General features: G+C 34.3%; 1 protein-coding gene across 3 annotated transcripts; it reads left to right on the top strand.

Moving 5' to 3' along the window:
• The first annotated feature begins 480 nt into the window (after positions 1 to 480).
• On the top strand, positions 481 to 12,651 carry LOC102586853 (beta-galactosidase 17). 3 transcript variants are annotated; one of them, XM_006357317.2, is made up of 19 exons: positions 481 to 742; positions 1,370 to 1,474; positions 2,362 to 2,557; positions 3,509 to 3,597; positions 4,003 to 4,083; positions 4,701 to 4,795; positions 5,278 to 5,348; positions 5,631 to 5,721; positions 5,798 to 5,915; positions 5,991 to 6,086; positions 6,162 to 6,210; positions 7,365 to 7,552; positions 7,654 to 7,725; positions 8,187 to 8,336; positions 9,983 to 10,033; positions 11,282 to 11,447; positions 11,538 to 11,671; positions 11,780 to 11,845; positions 12,125 to 12,651. In XM_006357317.2, exons 1-19 carry the CDS (start codon positions 524 to 526, stop codon positions 12,230 to 12,232), a joined length of 2,145 nt encoding a protein of 714 aa, XP_006357379.1. In that variant the 5' UTR covers positions 481 to 523; the 3' UTR covers positions 12,233 to 12,651. The 3 variants fall into 3 exon arrangements, 2 of the variants coding, with proteins under 2 accessions (XP_006357379.1, XP_015168902.1); XR_001474742.1 differs by lacking the exons at positions 11,282 to 11,447; positions 12,125 to 12,651; XM_015313416.1 differs by lacking the exons at positions 11,538 to 11,671; positions 11,780 to 11,845; positions 12,125 to 12,651 and adding an exon at positions 11,046 to 11,130 and having other exon boundaries at positions 11,282 to 11,357.
• Positions 12,652 to 14,506: the final 1,855 nt, after the last annotated feature.

The following is a 14,506-nucleotide window of genomic DNA, read 5'->3' as shown; positions in this document are numbered from 1 at the left end:
CTATTTTTGAAAATAGAAAACGTAAAATCATAAATATGAATAATTAACTCTCCCAAATTTATCATCTAAAATATATAATTGAAGGACAAAAATAGAAGAAATTTTCAACAACTTTCTTGAACATTAAACAATTAACTTATTTTGAACGGCTCAAAAATTCAATTATTATGAACTAGAGAAAGTTTAAATTAACCTACAAATTAGGTTACTTTTGTGATAAATTTACTTGATTTTTCTTATTACTTCTTCCGTCTAAATATAATACTAACTTTTCTTAAAAAGAAAAATTTAAAACTTAAGAATATAAAATGATCTATAAATTTTTGTGTAACTTTAATTATCATATTAAAAATAAAAAAAATTAATTTAAAATTAATTTATTTTGGATAAACTAAAAAAAAAAATTTAGATAGAATAGAGGGAATACACTAATCAACTTTTACGTTGACCACCATTTACTACAAATCATAAATCATTCCTTCTTACCTAACGCACAGCACCAAAGATGACTCTTTAACTTTCAATGACTACAGCACTGAAGAAAAACGGCATTTCCAGTTCCCGAGCAGTGGGATTGAGATTCAGAGCGGCGGCAATGGTGAAAAAACAACGCGTCGTAACGACGATCTTCATGCTCCTCTTAGCTCTCTTAGCATTCGGAACTTTCGCACCTGCCTTTGCTCCGCTTCCTTCTCTCTCGTCTCCTTCTTCCCGTTCCGACATCGCCGGACTTAATTTTATGGTATGATTGTGAAGTTTTTCTGCTTTATTAAGTACCTAATTCAAGTTTTTAAGAAAACTTAGAGAAGAGTACCACTACTTTTGGTTGAAATTTTGATTATCTACAAATGAGCTTGAATAGACTTATTAGGAGTAGTAGTTTTTATTTGAGTTAATTTGGATTATTCAGTGTAGTAGTGGGTTAAGGATCAGCATAAAAATAGTTTGATTCTGATGAATTTTATTGAGCAGAAGGTACAAGGTCTGTCTGGAGTAGTTTAGGATTGAGGTGTAGCTGATTGATCAATTGCACTTAATTTGTATATTTAGTTTAAGGATAAGCATAAAAATAGTCTAATTCTGATGATTTTTTGTAGAGCAGAACGGATACAAGGTCTATCTGGACTAGTTTAAGATTGAGGTGTAGCTGATTGAACAATTGCACTTAATTTGTATATTCAGTGTGTTGAAGTAGGTTAATGATCAGTATAAAAATAGTCTAATTAAGATGAATTTTAAGAGTGGAAAGGATACAAGGTCTGTCTGGAGTTGTTTAGGATTGAGGTATAGCTGATCGATTAATTGTACTTCATTTGTATATTCTGCTAGAACGCTCATTCAGAAGTTGCATGCTTCTTTAAATTGGCAGGGTGATAAGAACAAATTTGAGATTGCGGATGACATGTTCTGGAAAGATGGAAAGCCTTTTCAGATCATTGGCGGGGACTTGCACTATTTTCGGGTTCTTCCAGAGGTACTACAGTCCATGAGTTTTATATTTATAGCTTAATACTTCTGATCATAGTGTATAATCTTGTTGAAACACGCACGCACACACAGATGTAAAAGTTAGAGTGCTCCTTTGAAGTGAACGAAACTTAATTGATAGCTAACTTCATATGTTCTTGATGAACTCTATGTTAGGAAAATGATGATTGAAAGGTAACACTAGTACTGAAGTAATCTGTCTCTGTCTCGAGTAAATAATTTCATTTGGTGCAGATTCTGCATAAATCATATAGTCTCTTCGTCCCAATTTATGTGGCATACCTTCCTTAATGTGTCCCAAAAAGAATACCATATTTCCTTATTTGGAACAAATAATCTTCTTAGTTTACCCTTAATGAGATGATTTATAGTCACACAAATGTCTAGGCTTGTTTTAGACCACAAATGTCAAAAGCCGTCTTTCTTAAACTCCATGCCATGTGAAACTCTGCCACATAAATTGAAGCAGAGGGAGTAGATGCCATGATGACAGTCATGCATACAGAATTTCTCTTACGTGAAATTTGACAAGTTGTCTCATCTAAAAGGAATTATGTTCTTTCCATTTAAATGTCCTTTGAATCCATTATAGTGTTGTGCAAGTTACCTATGAAAACAACACCATAAATGCCTTTCTAAGTTGCTCCTGTTGTGGTACATCAAACATGTTGACAAAACTTGTGGTGATAGTTCATGGGCGTACATTAAGTTGAAAATCAAACTTCCGATTTTAAGTCCTTCAAAGAGTGGTGAAAGCTGACAAATGAAGTTTCTTTTTTGATCTTGTTTCTTTTATCTGTAAGTTATGTTCTATTTTGTAGCTTGGTAATATCAATTTGAATTGACATATTGATGTATAAATACTCGCTTTAGTACTGGGAAGATCGACTGCTGAGAGCAAAGGCATTAGGCTTGAATACCATTCAAACATATGTCCCATGGAATTTGCACGAACCAAGGGAAGGTCAACTTGTTTTTAAAGGAATAGCAGATATCTTTTCATTCCTCAATCTATGTCAGAAATTGGATCTCCTGGTGATGCTCCGAGTTGGGCCTTATATTTGTGCAGGTTAGCCACGACTTCTACAACTTTGAAGATATCTAGTCACTTGTGAATAAAGTTTTTCCTAAAGTTCATCCCCCGTCATCTAATTGAATATAACCTCAGTTCCGATAAATTATAATTGTAGTAGCTGTAAGTTGTTTCACTTGTGAAATGTTGGAGGAAGGACTGAGATCCATAAAGTTCATTCGGAAAAAATAAACCTCTTCTCTGTGTAAGAGTGAATATCTCAGTAAGTCTATGTAAGTTCGTAAATTGTTAACTCTTTTGAGTATAGGGAACCGGTAAAATTTTTCTTTGTCAATGTTAGTTCGTAGAGTGTTAATTTTTTTTGAGTATAGGGAAGTGTAAAATCTGTGTTTATATACTGCCGCAGTAGGTCTAGAGAGTTCTTTTACCATTTTCTATACAATTACCCAGGAAAAAACTATGCACAGCTCAAAATTTGCAAGTATCTTTAACTAAGTAGCAAAATTCTGTAGTACGCCTTTACAAATCGAAAAAAATCTGGATGAAGAAAAGATGAGGAAAAGATAAACTCTAGATCTTCTCGAAAGGGTTCTCTAATCTGTCAAAGGGCCTCTAATATCCTTAATTCATATAGACCATAAAAGGCTTAAGGAGATAATACTTACAGACAAAAGGTTCAAGGAGAAATCATCCTTTGTATGGATGGACATCAAAAATCATATTGTACCTACTTCATTCTACAGGTGAATTGGCAACGTGTCTTTCTTGTTAATTAGCTATTACAATTATCTCTACTGAACTTTCTAATCAAATGTGTGCATGTTCTCATGTATAACTTTAGTAAGCTTGTCCATATGACTTACATAATAAGGAGATAATTATTGGATATCATTGTTTTACTTTTTCCATATTTTGCTGCATGAGCTTATCTTTTGGAAATGTTTATGATGTTTTTTATGCTAGAATATTTTTTACTTCTTGCTGCAGAGTGGGATTTTGGGGGTTTCCCTGCTTGGTTACTTGCCATTGAACCTGCTGTAAGACTTAGATCATCAGATCCTGCTTTCATTAATTTGGTATGTTTTCTAATACGACTCATTTCAATTGATTTAGTTGGTTATGAATTTCTTTGTGGTCTTATATGCTGCACAAGAGATTCAAAATCCCACATACACAAGTCAAATTCTGACCAGATTAGTCTTGTATAGGAGCTCACACTCTTGTTGGGATGAACTATGCATTGTCCAAGGGATTCCAAGTGTACAATCGTGTCACCAAACAACTTCCATAATTGCTTTTGCCGCCTTAGAGCTATCAATATAGAGTAGCTTTTCATCAGCATTTAGTAAGCTCGTAAACTAGGCCATGCACTTTACCTTTCTTATAATTAAAAAAAGGAAAGAACAAAATGGCAACTTTTTTGCATTTTCTGCTTCATTTGCTCATTTTAGTGATATTTACTTACTTATATATTGATACAGGTTGGAAGATGGTGGGGAAATTTGCTGCCGAAGATAGTCTCTTATGCTTACAAAAATGGCGGCCCTATTATAATGGTTCAGGTGAATTGAACTTCATAAAGCAGACTTCAATATAACCTAGCTACTAATCCAGTTAAATGCAACTCCACATCTAGGATGATAGGTTATAGCAAAATGTAACAGTAAAGCTAGGTGCTGTAAGTTCTGACCAAATATGATCTGTTATCTGTAATTGCTATGATCTGCCCAGCGAAATATCTCACTTTGACATTGATCAAGGATCATTGGAGCCTGAATATGTTAATAGTCAAGCATAAATGGATATGGAATGCCTTTTACAGTCTCTTGGAATTGTGTTAGTCTCCTATAATGAAACATTGTTTTGGCAAAGTTGGAATCTACAGAGCTAAAATATGACATGTATTCTGCCAAATATCCGAAACCCCATTGCTTGTCTTAGTAAGTGGTAGATTTAAAAACCCATGTGTCACATTGGACCTTAATTTTCGAGTAACAATATGAGTAAATGATAGGTTTAAGTTTCATTATTAAAATCCACAGAGGAGATATGAAGGGTATGTACTTTAATTATATCACATGACGGAGTACTTGGCATTCCATGATTTGCTTTCTACCATGTTTCAGCTTTTGTATAAGCCAATAGATGTTGATTACACTGAATGGTGAAAATGGGACAGATAGAAAATGAATTTGGTTCATACGGAGATGACAAGGCCTACCTGCATCACTTAGTGAGGATAGCCCGCAGACACCTTGGAGATGATGTTATTCTGTAAGTCTATGTCATGCACTTGGTTGTTTCCTCTCTTCTTCTTTTTTTTTTTTGTGAGAAAGGTAACATTATATTCATCAGCACCAACTGGTGCTTCTATTAATATTTACAATTACAGAAGGTCAACTTACTAGGAATCAAAAAATTCAAAAATCAACTCATCTTGGTTATTTCCTCTCTTTTGACTTAAACTTTGGCAGAAGTGTAATAAAGTTGCTTGGTGCTAGCCTTTCAAATTTTTTCTTTCCATGTGTGTGTATCTGCGTACACGCTACCCTCCCCAAAAACCACTTGTGGGGTTAAACTAGGTATGTTGTTGTTGCGTGTGTGTGTGTGTCTGATTTCTCCCTGAATTTAATGTCACTTCTTCCCTGAACATGCTTGATACAGGAAATATCTTTTACGGCTCGGTTTCTATATATTATACCTTACCTCTGTTTTTGTTCTGGAGTTTATTATATTGACTACCTGATGGTTAACAGATATACGACCGATGGAGGTTCAAGAGAAAATCTTAACAAAGGGACTATTCCTGGAGATGCTGTCTTTTCAGGTAGCAGTTAATAACAACCTGTAAAACTTACTAATTCAAACCAAGTAAAGGTGCTACCACTTCGATCAATGTGGCTTGTGCACGTGATAATATCTATTTGATAATTAAATTGATAAAAAAAAGTAGGATATTATGTAGCCTCCTCAAACAATTACGCGAGGATACTTTAATTGGCAAATATATTTTAGAAAATTTGTCTGCCTTCATAATGTGTTATTTTCTCTTTGGAAGTTTCTTGGTTGGTTGTCTGGCTCTGTTCTAATCATGGATTCTTAATTTTAGCTGTCGATTTTTCAACGGGAGATGATCCATGGCCCAATTTTAAGTTGCAGAAAGAGTTCAATGCACCAGGGAAATCACCACCGCTTTCAACGTTAGTGTCTTTTTGTTTGTTCCTTTTCTATCTCTCATCAGATGCTACAGATGATGTTGATAAGTTTGGTTTCTAGGGAGTTCTACACTGGTTGGCTCACGCACTGGGGAGAGCATATTGCAAATACTGATGCAACTGTTACAGCATCTTACTTAGAAAGGATCTTGTCAAAAAATGGATCAGCTGTGCTCTACGTGAGTTTAATTCTTCTTTTACTATAGTGACATACCATTTTTTGATACCATGCTAATTAATACTTTTTCTCCTAGATGGCACATGGTGGAACAAATTTCGGGTTCTATAGTGGTGCAAATACTGGTGCAGATGAGACTGATTACAAGCCTGATCTTACATCCTATGATTATGTGAGGAAGTTTCCAATATTTTTGGGTTAAAGTTTGTTGCTCTATCATAATCAAACTGAAAACCATCTTGTTCAGGATGCACCTATCAAAGAATCTGGAGATATAGACAATCCAAAATATCAAGGTGTACTAATCTGAGTATATACGTGTACTCCTGCTTTAATTTATCATGAGAAAGTTTTTTTCTTTGTCATCTTTTAACTTATTATGGGAACATTTCTCTGAAATTGTACCAATGGTTAAACCATTGGGTCATGGAGCAACCTGTATATTATATATTACCAGTTCTTACTTTACTGCTAATTGGCCTAATGTGTTTTTGAAGTTTATGTTTTGTTTGTTTTCTGCTTGTCCCTTTCCATGGAATTAATTTTGCACTGGTGGATGACTGGAATTTTACTAGATTAGAGGATTAAAGGGGTGTAAGAGATTTTCACTTTTCAGTTTGGGACTTTTTTTTCTATTCTTTTGTTTTTTCTTTTCCCTTAGAAGGAAGAAACACTATCATGGAAATTGAATGATGACTATCTCTGTTCTCTCAAATGATCAAATTATTTTATATCTCATCAATTGTTTCCTCTTAATAGCGTAACAACCAAGGGCCTAGACAATTTAAAAAGAAATATTTCTTTGCATCCAGTGTAGGATAGGAGAAAGATGAAGAATCTCTCCGTGTTAGACTATGAATTTGTAGGAGAAGTATGGAATATGTTCCTATTGTCATACACTGCAACAGAGAACAACCAAGCATGCGTGTCACTTATGAGAAGACTCATACAGTCTGAAGCAGAAATTTCTTAGAACATTGTTTAGAGCTAACAAGGAAAAGAAAGGAATTTGATGTCTGTTTAGAATATTTGGGTCCATTGGCACCCAAGGGTGTGGCCTAGTGGTCAATGAAGTGGGATGAAACCAATATATACTTGGGTTCAAATCCTAACATAGGCAAAAAGTGTTAAGTGATATCTTCCCATCCGCCTAAGCTACTTGTGTTGGTAGGAGGAAACTAGTACCCAGTGGAATAGTCTTAGTGTGTGTAAACTGGTCCAAGAAGAGTTTTTGGGCTCATTGCAGCTTTAACTTTTGTTTTTTAAATTTGAAGTAGACACCAACTAAATATCCCTTATGCCTAGAAAACATCACTTTAATGCAATGCAATTTTTTAATGTAAAATAATTTGCTGATCTTCTATGAGATATTATTTTTTCTATTTCCAACTTTTATTTAAAGAAAATCTTCTGTTAGCTACCTAATTATCTACCATTTATCAACTTTCAGCTCTTCGAAGGGTGATTGCTAAATATACTGCAGCACCTCTTCCTTCAGTTCCTTCCAATACTGAAAAGAAAGCATATGGACTTATTAAGTTGCAGAAGACTAAATCGTTGTTTAGCATAGTTGATACCACATACTTTGATGGTGTCACTGAATCTGAAAACCCACTTGCAATGGAGTCTTTGGGCCAGGTATAAAACACTCCTGTCATTGGATGCATTATCCATAGTTCTGAGTTTGTTGAGTGCCTGTAAGATATCATCCACCTCTTTCAATGTTTTTGCTTGTTCAGATGTTTGGCTTCATGCTTTATGTTTCTGATTACAAAGCAAAAGCTAATGGAAGTTTGTTATTCATACCAAAGGTAAGTGGTTTTGTCATATCACTGGAAAGCCTTCTTTCATGTGTGTGTTTTCTTGAGCTGGGTAGAAATTTTCCATTTAATTAGTACTGGTAAATGGTTTTCACTAAAACAACTGTATTCTTTTCTACTTCCACTTTGGAGATTCACTGATGAGTATAGAGCTATCCCGTTGTGTCTCATTCATACAGGTAGTGCCTGAGTTTCTTCTCCTTACTAAGAAGCTGTATCTTTGTGCTATAGAATAATATGTTCAATACACTTTGTGCATCGTGTAATATGACAGCCAGCTCATCATTGCTGATTGGTAGGGGTGGACTTAATGTTTGTGTTAACCTCTTTGGGTTTGGGTCTGAACTTAAAAAAAAATTCTTTCAGAAGGAAAGGAAATTTTTGGATGGATTTTATATTTATTTTTTCACTGTGTCAACTCTATAAAGGAATGACTCAATATAATTTTGCAGGTGCATGACAGGGCACAAGTATTCATTTCATGCCCTTCAGATATCTATGAAGAAAATCCGAAATACGTAGGCACTGTAGCTAGATGGTCAAATACTTCAATCAGGCTTCCTCATACTCAATGTACTTCGGATAGCAGAATTTATATACTGGTAAATAGCACTCTCTGTTCTTCATTTCTAGCAAAGGTTTTGAGTTATGCTGCAATCCTTTCTGGAGATGGACTTTACTGTAAATTACAAAGATAGATTTTTTGTTGATTTTGATAAAATGTTAAGCAACTTCTTTCAGAAAAATAAAGCACAGATCCGCAACCAATGCTCTGCATATTTAGAGGATTGTAATGAAATAGGGTCAACTGGTTTACAATGGGTATACAATTAAAAGGATGTTAGAAGAAGTAGTTCTTATCAGTAAATTATCCAATCATCTGTAACACAATAATCTCCGTGTGCTCTAAATATAAAAACAAAACAATGACACAGTCCACAGGATCAGTAAGAATGTCGTTTGTATACATGCAAGAATTTCCTTTTCATACCAACCGGTGCTCTTCTGCTGTTATATTCCCATATTGTTGGAAAACTGTACCAGCATGCATATGCTGGAATATATGGAAGGAGAGAAATGGAAGAATTTTTGAAGATAGATCAAACTCCATACAAAAGAGCAAATGGAATTGTATTACCTTTCTATGTTTTTGGTGTAAAGAACAATGTATAGATAGTGGAATTCTTAGGAGTTTTGGAATTATTCCCTTCTTGTAATCACACTTTTTGAGGTGACTAGCACACCTCGAGAAGTATCACTGCCTGAAAATTCCTCATCCTATAGCACCTTTCTCGGTAAATGTTTTTCTTGAATCAATTTACCCCCCTAAACTCTTCGAAACTATCTTTGGCACGGCTCTCCTTAAGTTTTCAGCAAAGTAGCTGACCGAAGAAAGTCCCTTCTTCATCTCTCCCTTATCCTTCTTGGTGTCCTCAGCATGTTCCCTAATGTGTCCTATTTGTTTTGTCAGAAAAACATCAAGGAAAATGATCTATTTTCATAAGATTTTATTGTTTTGTTGGAAACTTTTAAGAGAAATAACTATGATGGATCCTATTCCCAGTAGTTTTTTTTTCCTTGATAATATTCTTTCGTCCCAATTTCCCTATTGATCTCCTTTCTCCTTTTGTGCTTTCTCTACAGTTTCTGTTTTTCCTCATGTGTAGAGGTTGTGAAGCAAAAGAAAAAATAGAAAAAAAAGGAGAGTGGATGAACAAAGAAATTCCACTAATCGTTGGTGGAAGGAGATTCCAGCCAGAGTGGGAGAGTTTGAGATATATTGATAGAGAAAGAACAGGAGGGAAATCTCTTAAAATAAATGAAAAGGGTAATTGGGGGCAGCATGGGTTAAAGAGAGGGGGAGGAAGAGCGGAGGGGAGACGAAACAATGAAAAGGAAAAAGGAAACAAGAGAAAGTAGAGGATGATGGATGTAGGATATGGGGAATGAGAAAATAGAGGGAAAATGGTCCATTGTGCTACTATAACTTGGAAAGATACCATTAACTATTCAAACCTATACATGTAAGTGAACTTCAATGAAAAGGAACAACTGCATAGTTTCTGTAACTGAGCCATTTCTCCAAAAAGGGAAAAGGTAAAAGGAAAATGAACAAACTGTATCATTTTCTAAAGCAATTGCCATATTCAGTAAAAAAATTCACATTTCAGTTTGCTACTAATGAATGATGACAGCAAATCTCATCTGATTATTTTGTCTGCTACTTTGTTATTCCCTTGTTTTACAGGTGGAAAATATGGGGCGTATAAATTATGGGCAATACATTTTTGACAAGAAGGTTAGTTCAGAATAGTTTGCATTTACTTCCATAGTCATCTGAGGTATTGGGGGCACAGTTTACCCATGAATTCTGGAAACTTTCTAAAACTTGTTCATTTGTATAAATAAACTATGAAGCAACTTGTCTCATTAATGATCCAATCATGGGTTGTGCTACTTAAGAAAAACTTGAGTTATGTTAAGTTTTGCATGAGTGAGTTATGAGAACACTTTCTTTGTGTTCTATATGTGAAGAAAATGGATTTTGGACTTAACACTGAAAGTCCATGAGGTGAGAATTATCCTTGACTTTATATAGAGGTTACAGCCCTTACCCCCTCAGCCAGTGGAATCCCCCTTACTCCCAGGGTGAACATTTGTAGTGTGTACAACATTAACATAGACCATGAATAAGTGAAGTACAATCTGTTTCAATATCCTGTTCTTTAATTGGGCAACTCCATTTTGTTGAGGAGTATATGCACAAGATGATAGATACAAAACACCACTGGAAGACATAGAAGATGAGCTAGGTGCTGAATAACAATCGGGTGCATTATCATCTGAATAATTTTCTTAATATAAATACCAAATTGATTACAAATTTCAGCACAAAGGCCTTGAAAGATGGAAAATAACTCAACTCTATTTTTCATTAAAAACAACCAACTGTAACAAAATCTATGTTGTTCGGATATGGATGTGAGAACCCGACACAGGTGCCGATCTCAGTTGGATTTGTCATAACCTAAATCTTAAGATTTGGGGATATGGATAGGGCCATGAGTATGAGTGTTGAGACGTATATCACTGCGTATATAAACATATGTTTTTGGAAATTAATTGACATTATTAAATTAAAGCTCGTATAAATTCTTTGTGATCTTTTATTCATAAATTATCTCGTATAATTCCAAGTATTTATAGTGTAATATTTTTGTGTGTGTGTATTTAACTCAACTCAAATGCCCAATAAGCAAAACTTGTTGAAGAGATCTTGGGCGTAGGTCTAATCAAAGAACCTAATGTAGGTTGACCAAATCCATTGGAGATGCCCACACTCACATCTAAATAATTTTTTACAAGAATAATGTAACTTTTGCATTTCCACTATAGGTACTGTTAATCTACTTCAGCTGTTCAGCACATCTTCCTTTCATTTTTTTAGTTTTGGCAAGTTGCTTTGTCTTTCTATTTTTTCCCGCTTCTCTTTTCTGACTTCTTCCTCATAATCACAAAGGTATAAAATTTTGAACTTGATTTGCAGGGTATACTCTCTCCTGTTTATTTAGATGGTAAACCGTTGCAGAAGTGGAAAATGTTGCCAATTCCTTTTCACAACCTAAATGAGGATCAAAAGAATAATTCTGTTATTTCAGATGCATACACCAACCTTAGAAAATCTGTGCAGATAAAACTGAAAAACAAAAGAAGTACGTAGAGTTTTGTGTGCAAGTTCTCATACAGTTGAAGATTCAGCACAGTGAGAGTGGTGGATAGTGACAGTATTCATTCTTTTGCAGATTATCATCCAGCGCCAGCTTTCTACACTGGTCATTTTACAGTTGATGAAGTAAAAGACACTTTTTTGTCTTTTCGTGGCTGGAGTAAAGGGGTTGCATTTATCAATGGATTTAATTTAGGAAGGTTTTGGCCGGTAATTTTTTTTTTGTAGTTTCATAAATATTTCTTTTAGTGGTCAGATAATAAAATCCTGAAATTAATTCATTTTCAAAATGGAATTTTCTGTTTGTCTCTATTGCAGTCCTTTGGACCCCAGTGCAACCTTTATGTTCCTGCTCCAATCCTGCAAGAAGGAAAAAATCTCGTGGTATGTCATTAAGAATTACTGGAATTCATCTTGCTTTTCTTCTCTCTATCTCGGATTAAAGGTGACACGGGAATAAGATGGCAAAAAAATAGTAAATTCCTGGATCTTTTTTTTTCGAGAATCAATTGAATTTCCAAATTGAACCCTGCTTTATTGTCCCACATTAATATTTTAGTCTAGGTGCACCAATTTTTTCAGGCTCCTCTAATATGTAGATGTTATAAGATGAATAAGCCTCCAAAAGCTCTCATGCAATTACATTTCTTGTCTTACATCTAGGTTATTCTCGAATTAGAGGCCCCAAATGCTGAGTTGTTTGTGACCTCGGTTGACCATCCAGATTTCACATGTGGTTCTTCTGCAAATTCACGAGTGCATCAAATCTGACATCATCATGACTTAGCCAAACCTGGAATGTTTGATTATCTTCATCTTATTATCTGAATACTGTTCCCGTGCATTGGTTACTAAACAACACGACGATGTGTACTGAAAACAATGGAAAGGTGCAGCACCTAGTTTGAAGCAAACATCTTTGGGGGTCGACTGTTATATGTGAGTAGTTTGTATTCTTTAACTTCACACTCGGTAATATTATTAATAGTAAATTCCTTGAGATGATGTTGAAGAGATCATAGAATCCCGAGGGGAGAAACATAAAACTTTCTCCTCCTGAAATGTTGGTAGAGATGTTGAAGAGCTCAATTAGTTGAGATGATGTTGAATATTCACTTGCTTGAGTTAACATATTGATGTGTATTTATTATTCACTGTTACATATTGATGGAAGCAGTTTGAGTTCTTCATCTTTTAGAAATTACTTGTTCTATTTTGTTAATCACCTTTGCTTTATTTAAAATTGTTTGATGAATGACTCTTGACATACATGTTGAAAAGGTGGTTAAAGTTTTCAACCTTGAGTTATAGAACCAGTAAAGCCACAAATATTCTTTATTAGTAAACCAGATCTACATTCCCAGGATACTATGAGTCCATTTGACTTAACTTTCCAGGATACTATGGTTAAGCCAATCCAAACAGGATGTACAAAATGATGTTACAAAGCTTTCGCTTCAACAATTTCCTACATTCATTTGTACAGAATTTGAGCCAGGACTCAACTGTGTAACCTACTTGATCAATTAGAGAAACCATCCAATTAGTAACCCCACTAACCTATAACTTAGATATACATTATATTGAATGAAAAAAAAGATCACAAGCTCTACACCATTCTTCGTAGAGACCATCATTTTGAAGACTGTTGAGAAGCTGTTTTCGCTTCTTTCCTGGATCCTGAAATGGCAGTTGCTGCAGCACTCATAGCAGCAGTAGCTACACCAACTTTTACGCCTCCTACAGCTTTAACAGCACCACTGATTTTGGAAAATACAGCAATTCCTCCAACAAAGATAGCCCTCAAGGCAACTGCTCGCTTTATCTTCATTGTAATTTCTCTTCCTATAAAAACATAGAAGACTAGTAAAGCTCAACATCAGAAACAAAACAATGCTATTGTTAAAGTAGCAAATGACGTTGAAAACATTTTGCACAGGTTATTCTACAAAGAAACATCATGGATTGAACTACAAAGAAGGAAGCAGGTATGGGTGTATTAGATTGGATGCTTGCTGAAAAATGTTTTAATAATATCTATTTGATTGTTACATGGCTGCATCAGTATTTTTTTGAAATTTTCCTCTATTGCAACAACTTTCGAATTTCATACAAAGACTTCAAAGGACACCTAGCAAATTCCATGGGATTGATTCACAATCTCAAAATGAACGTGCATGAAAAGCAGTATTGCAAAAATACGCTAAATACAAAGATCATTTTCTTGAGAATACAAAATTGTATGTATATATTTTGGTTGATTATAGATCATAAAGATACGTAGTTTTGACCTTTATGTAATTAAAGAAATCCAAACCTAAGCCTTCAATAATGAAAGAATCTCCAGACTCCAATTACAATCTTTCAAAGATTAATTACACTCCCTAGCTTTTTTTCTTCAACCAAAAAAGTTACTTAGTATTATATTATATTATATACATATATATATGTATGATTATGGGGTGATTATGAGCTAATTGTATGTATGGTAAGGGTGCCTTTTTTAATTGAGAGCAAAACCACTAGTGTAGAACGTCTTACAAACAAACTCTCTCAATGCCTCTCTTCCCCTTGTGGCTCTCCTCACTCTACATTTTCAACCTTTCTCCAAATAAATAAATAAATGTTAAGAGTATCATATTTAAATATTAAAAATATATATATATTCCTTAGGCACACTTCCATTAATTGACTCAATTATTGAAAAGCACCAATTATCGTGAATTCTTCTCAAACTATATATCGATTAAGAAATCTATAAATGTACCACCTAGTAGTAAAGACTCGATTATTAAGTGTATTTGTTTTTTTTAATAAGATTTAATACAATTGCCTCCCCAACAAGTACGTATTTTTTCTTGTGTAAATTTTATATATGTCATATATTATAGTAATATTTTCAAGCTATAGCAGTAGATTTAGACTTTCAAGTTATAACATTAAAAATTTCAGGTTCTAACAAATAAATTTTTTTAAAAAAATGTTTTCAATAATTGAAAAAAGTTGTTTAAATAAAATAAAGAGATAAAAGAAAAATGAAAAAAA

The sequence above is a fragment of the Solanum tuberosum genome, unplaced genomic scaffold (genome assembly GCF_000226075.1).
Source record: "Solanum tuberosum cultivar DM 1-3 516 R44 unplaced genomic scaffold, SolTub_3.0 scf00246, whole genome shotgun sequence".
In the NCBI taxonomy this organism is placed as follows: domain Eukaryota; kingdom Viridiplantae; phylum Streptophyta; class Magnoliopsida; order Solanales; family Solanaceae; genus Solanum; species Solanum tuberosum.
The sequence above is the reverse complement of the archived record's forward strand: the minus strand, read 5'-3'. Positions and strand labels throughout refer to the sequence as shown.

Excerpts from the sequence above, each read along its gene's own strand:
- LOC102586853 (XM_006357317.2), top strand. The coding sequence starts at position 524 with ATGACTACAGCACTGAAGAAAAACGGCATTTCCAGTTCCCGAGCAGTG. Across the intron at positions 2,558-3,508 it reads TGGGCCTTATATTTGTGCAG|AGTGGGATTTTGGGGGTTTC; the intron begins GTTAGCCACGAC and ends TTCTTGCTGCAG. Across the intron at positions 5,349-5,630 it reads TGGAGATGCTGTCTTTTCAG|CTGTCGATTTTTCAACGGGA; the intron begins GTAGCAGTTAAT and ends TCTTAATTTTAG.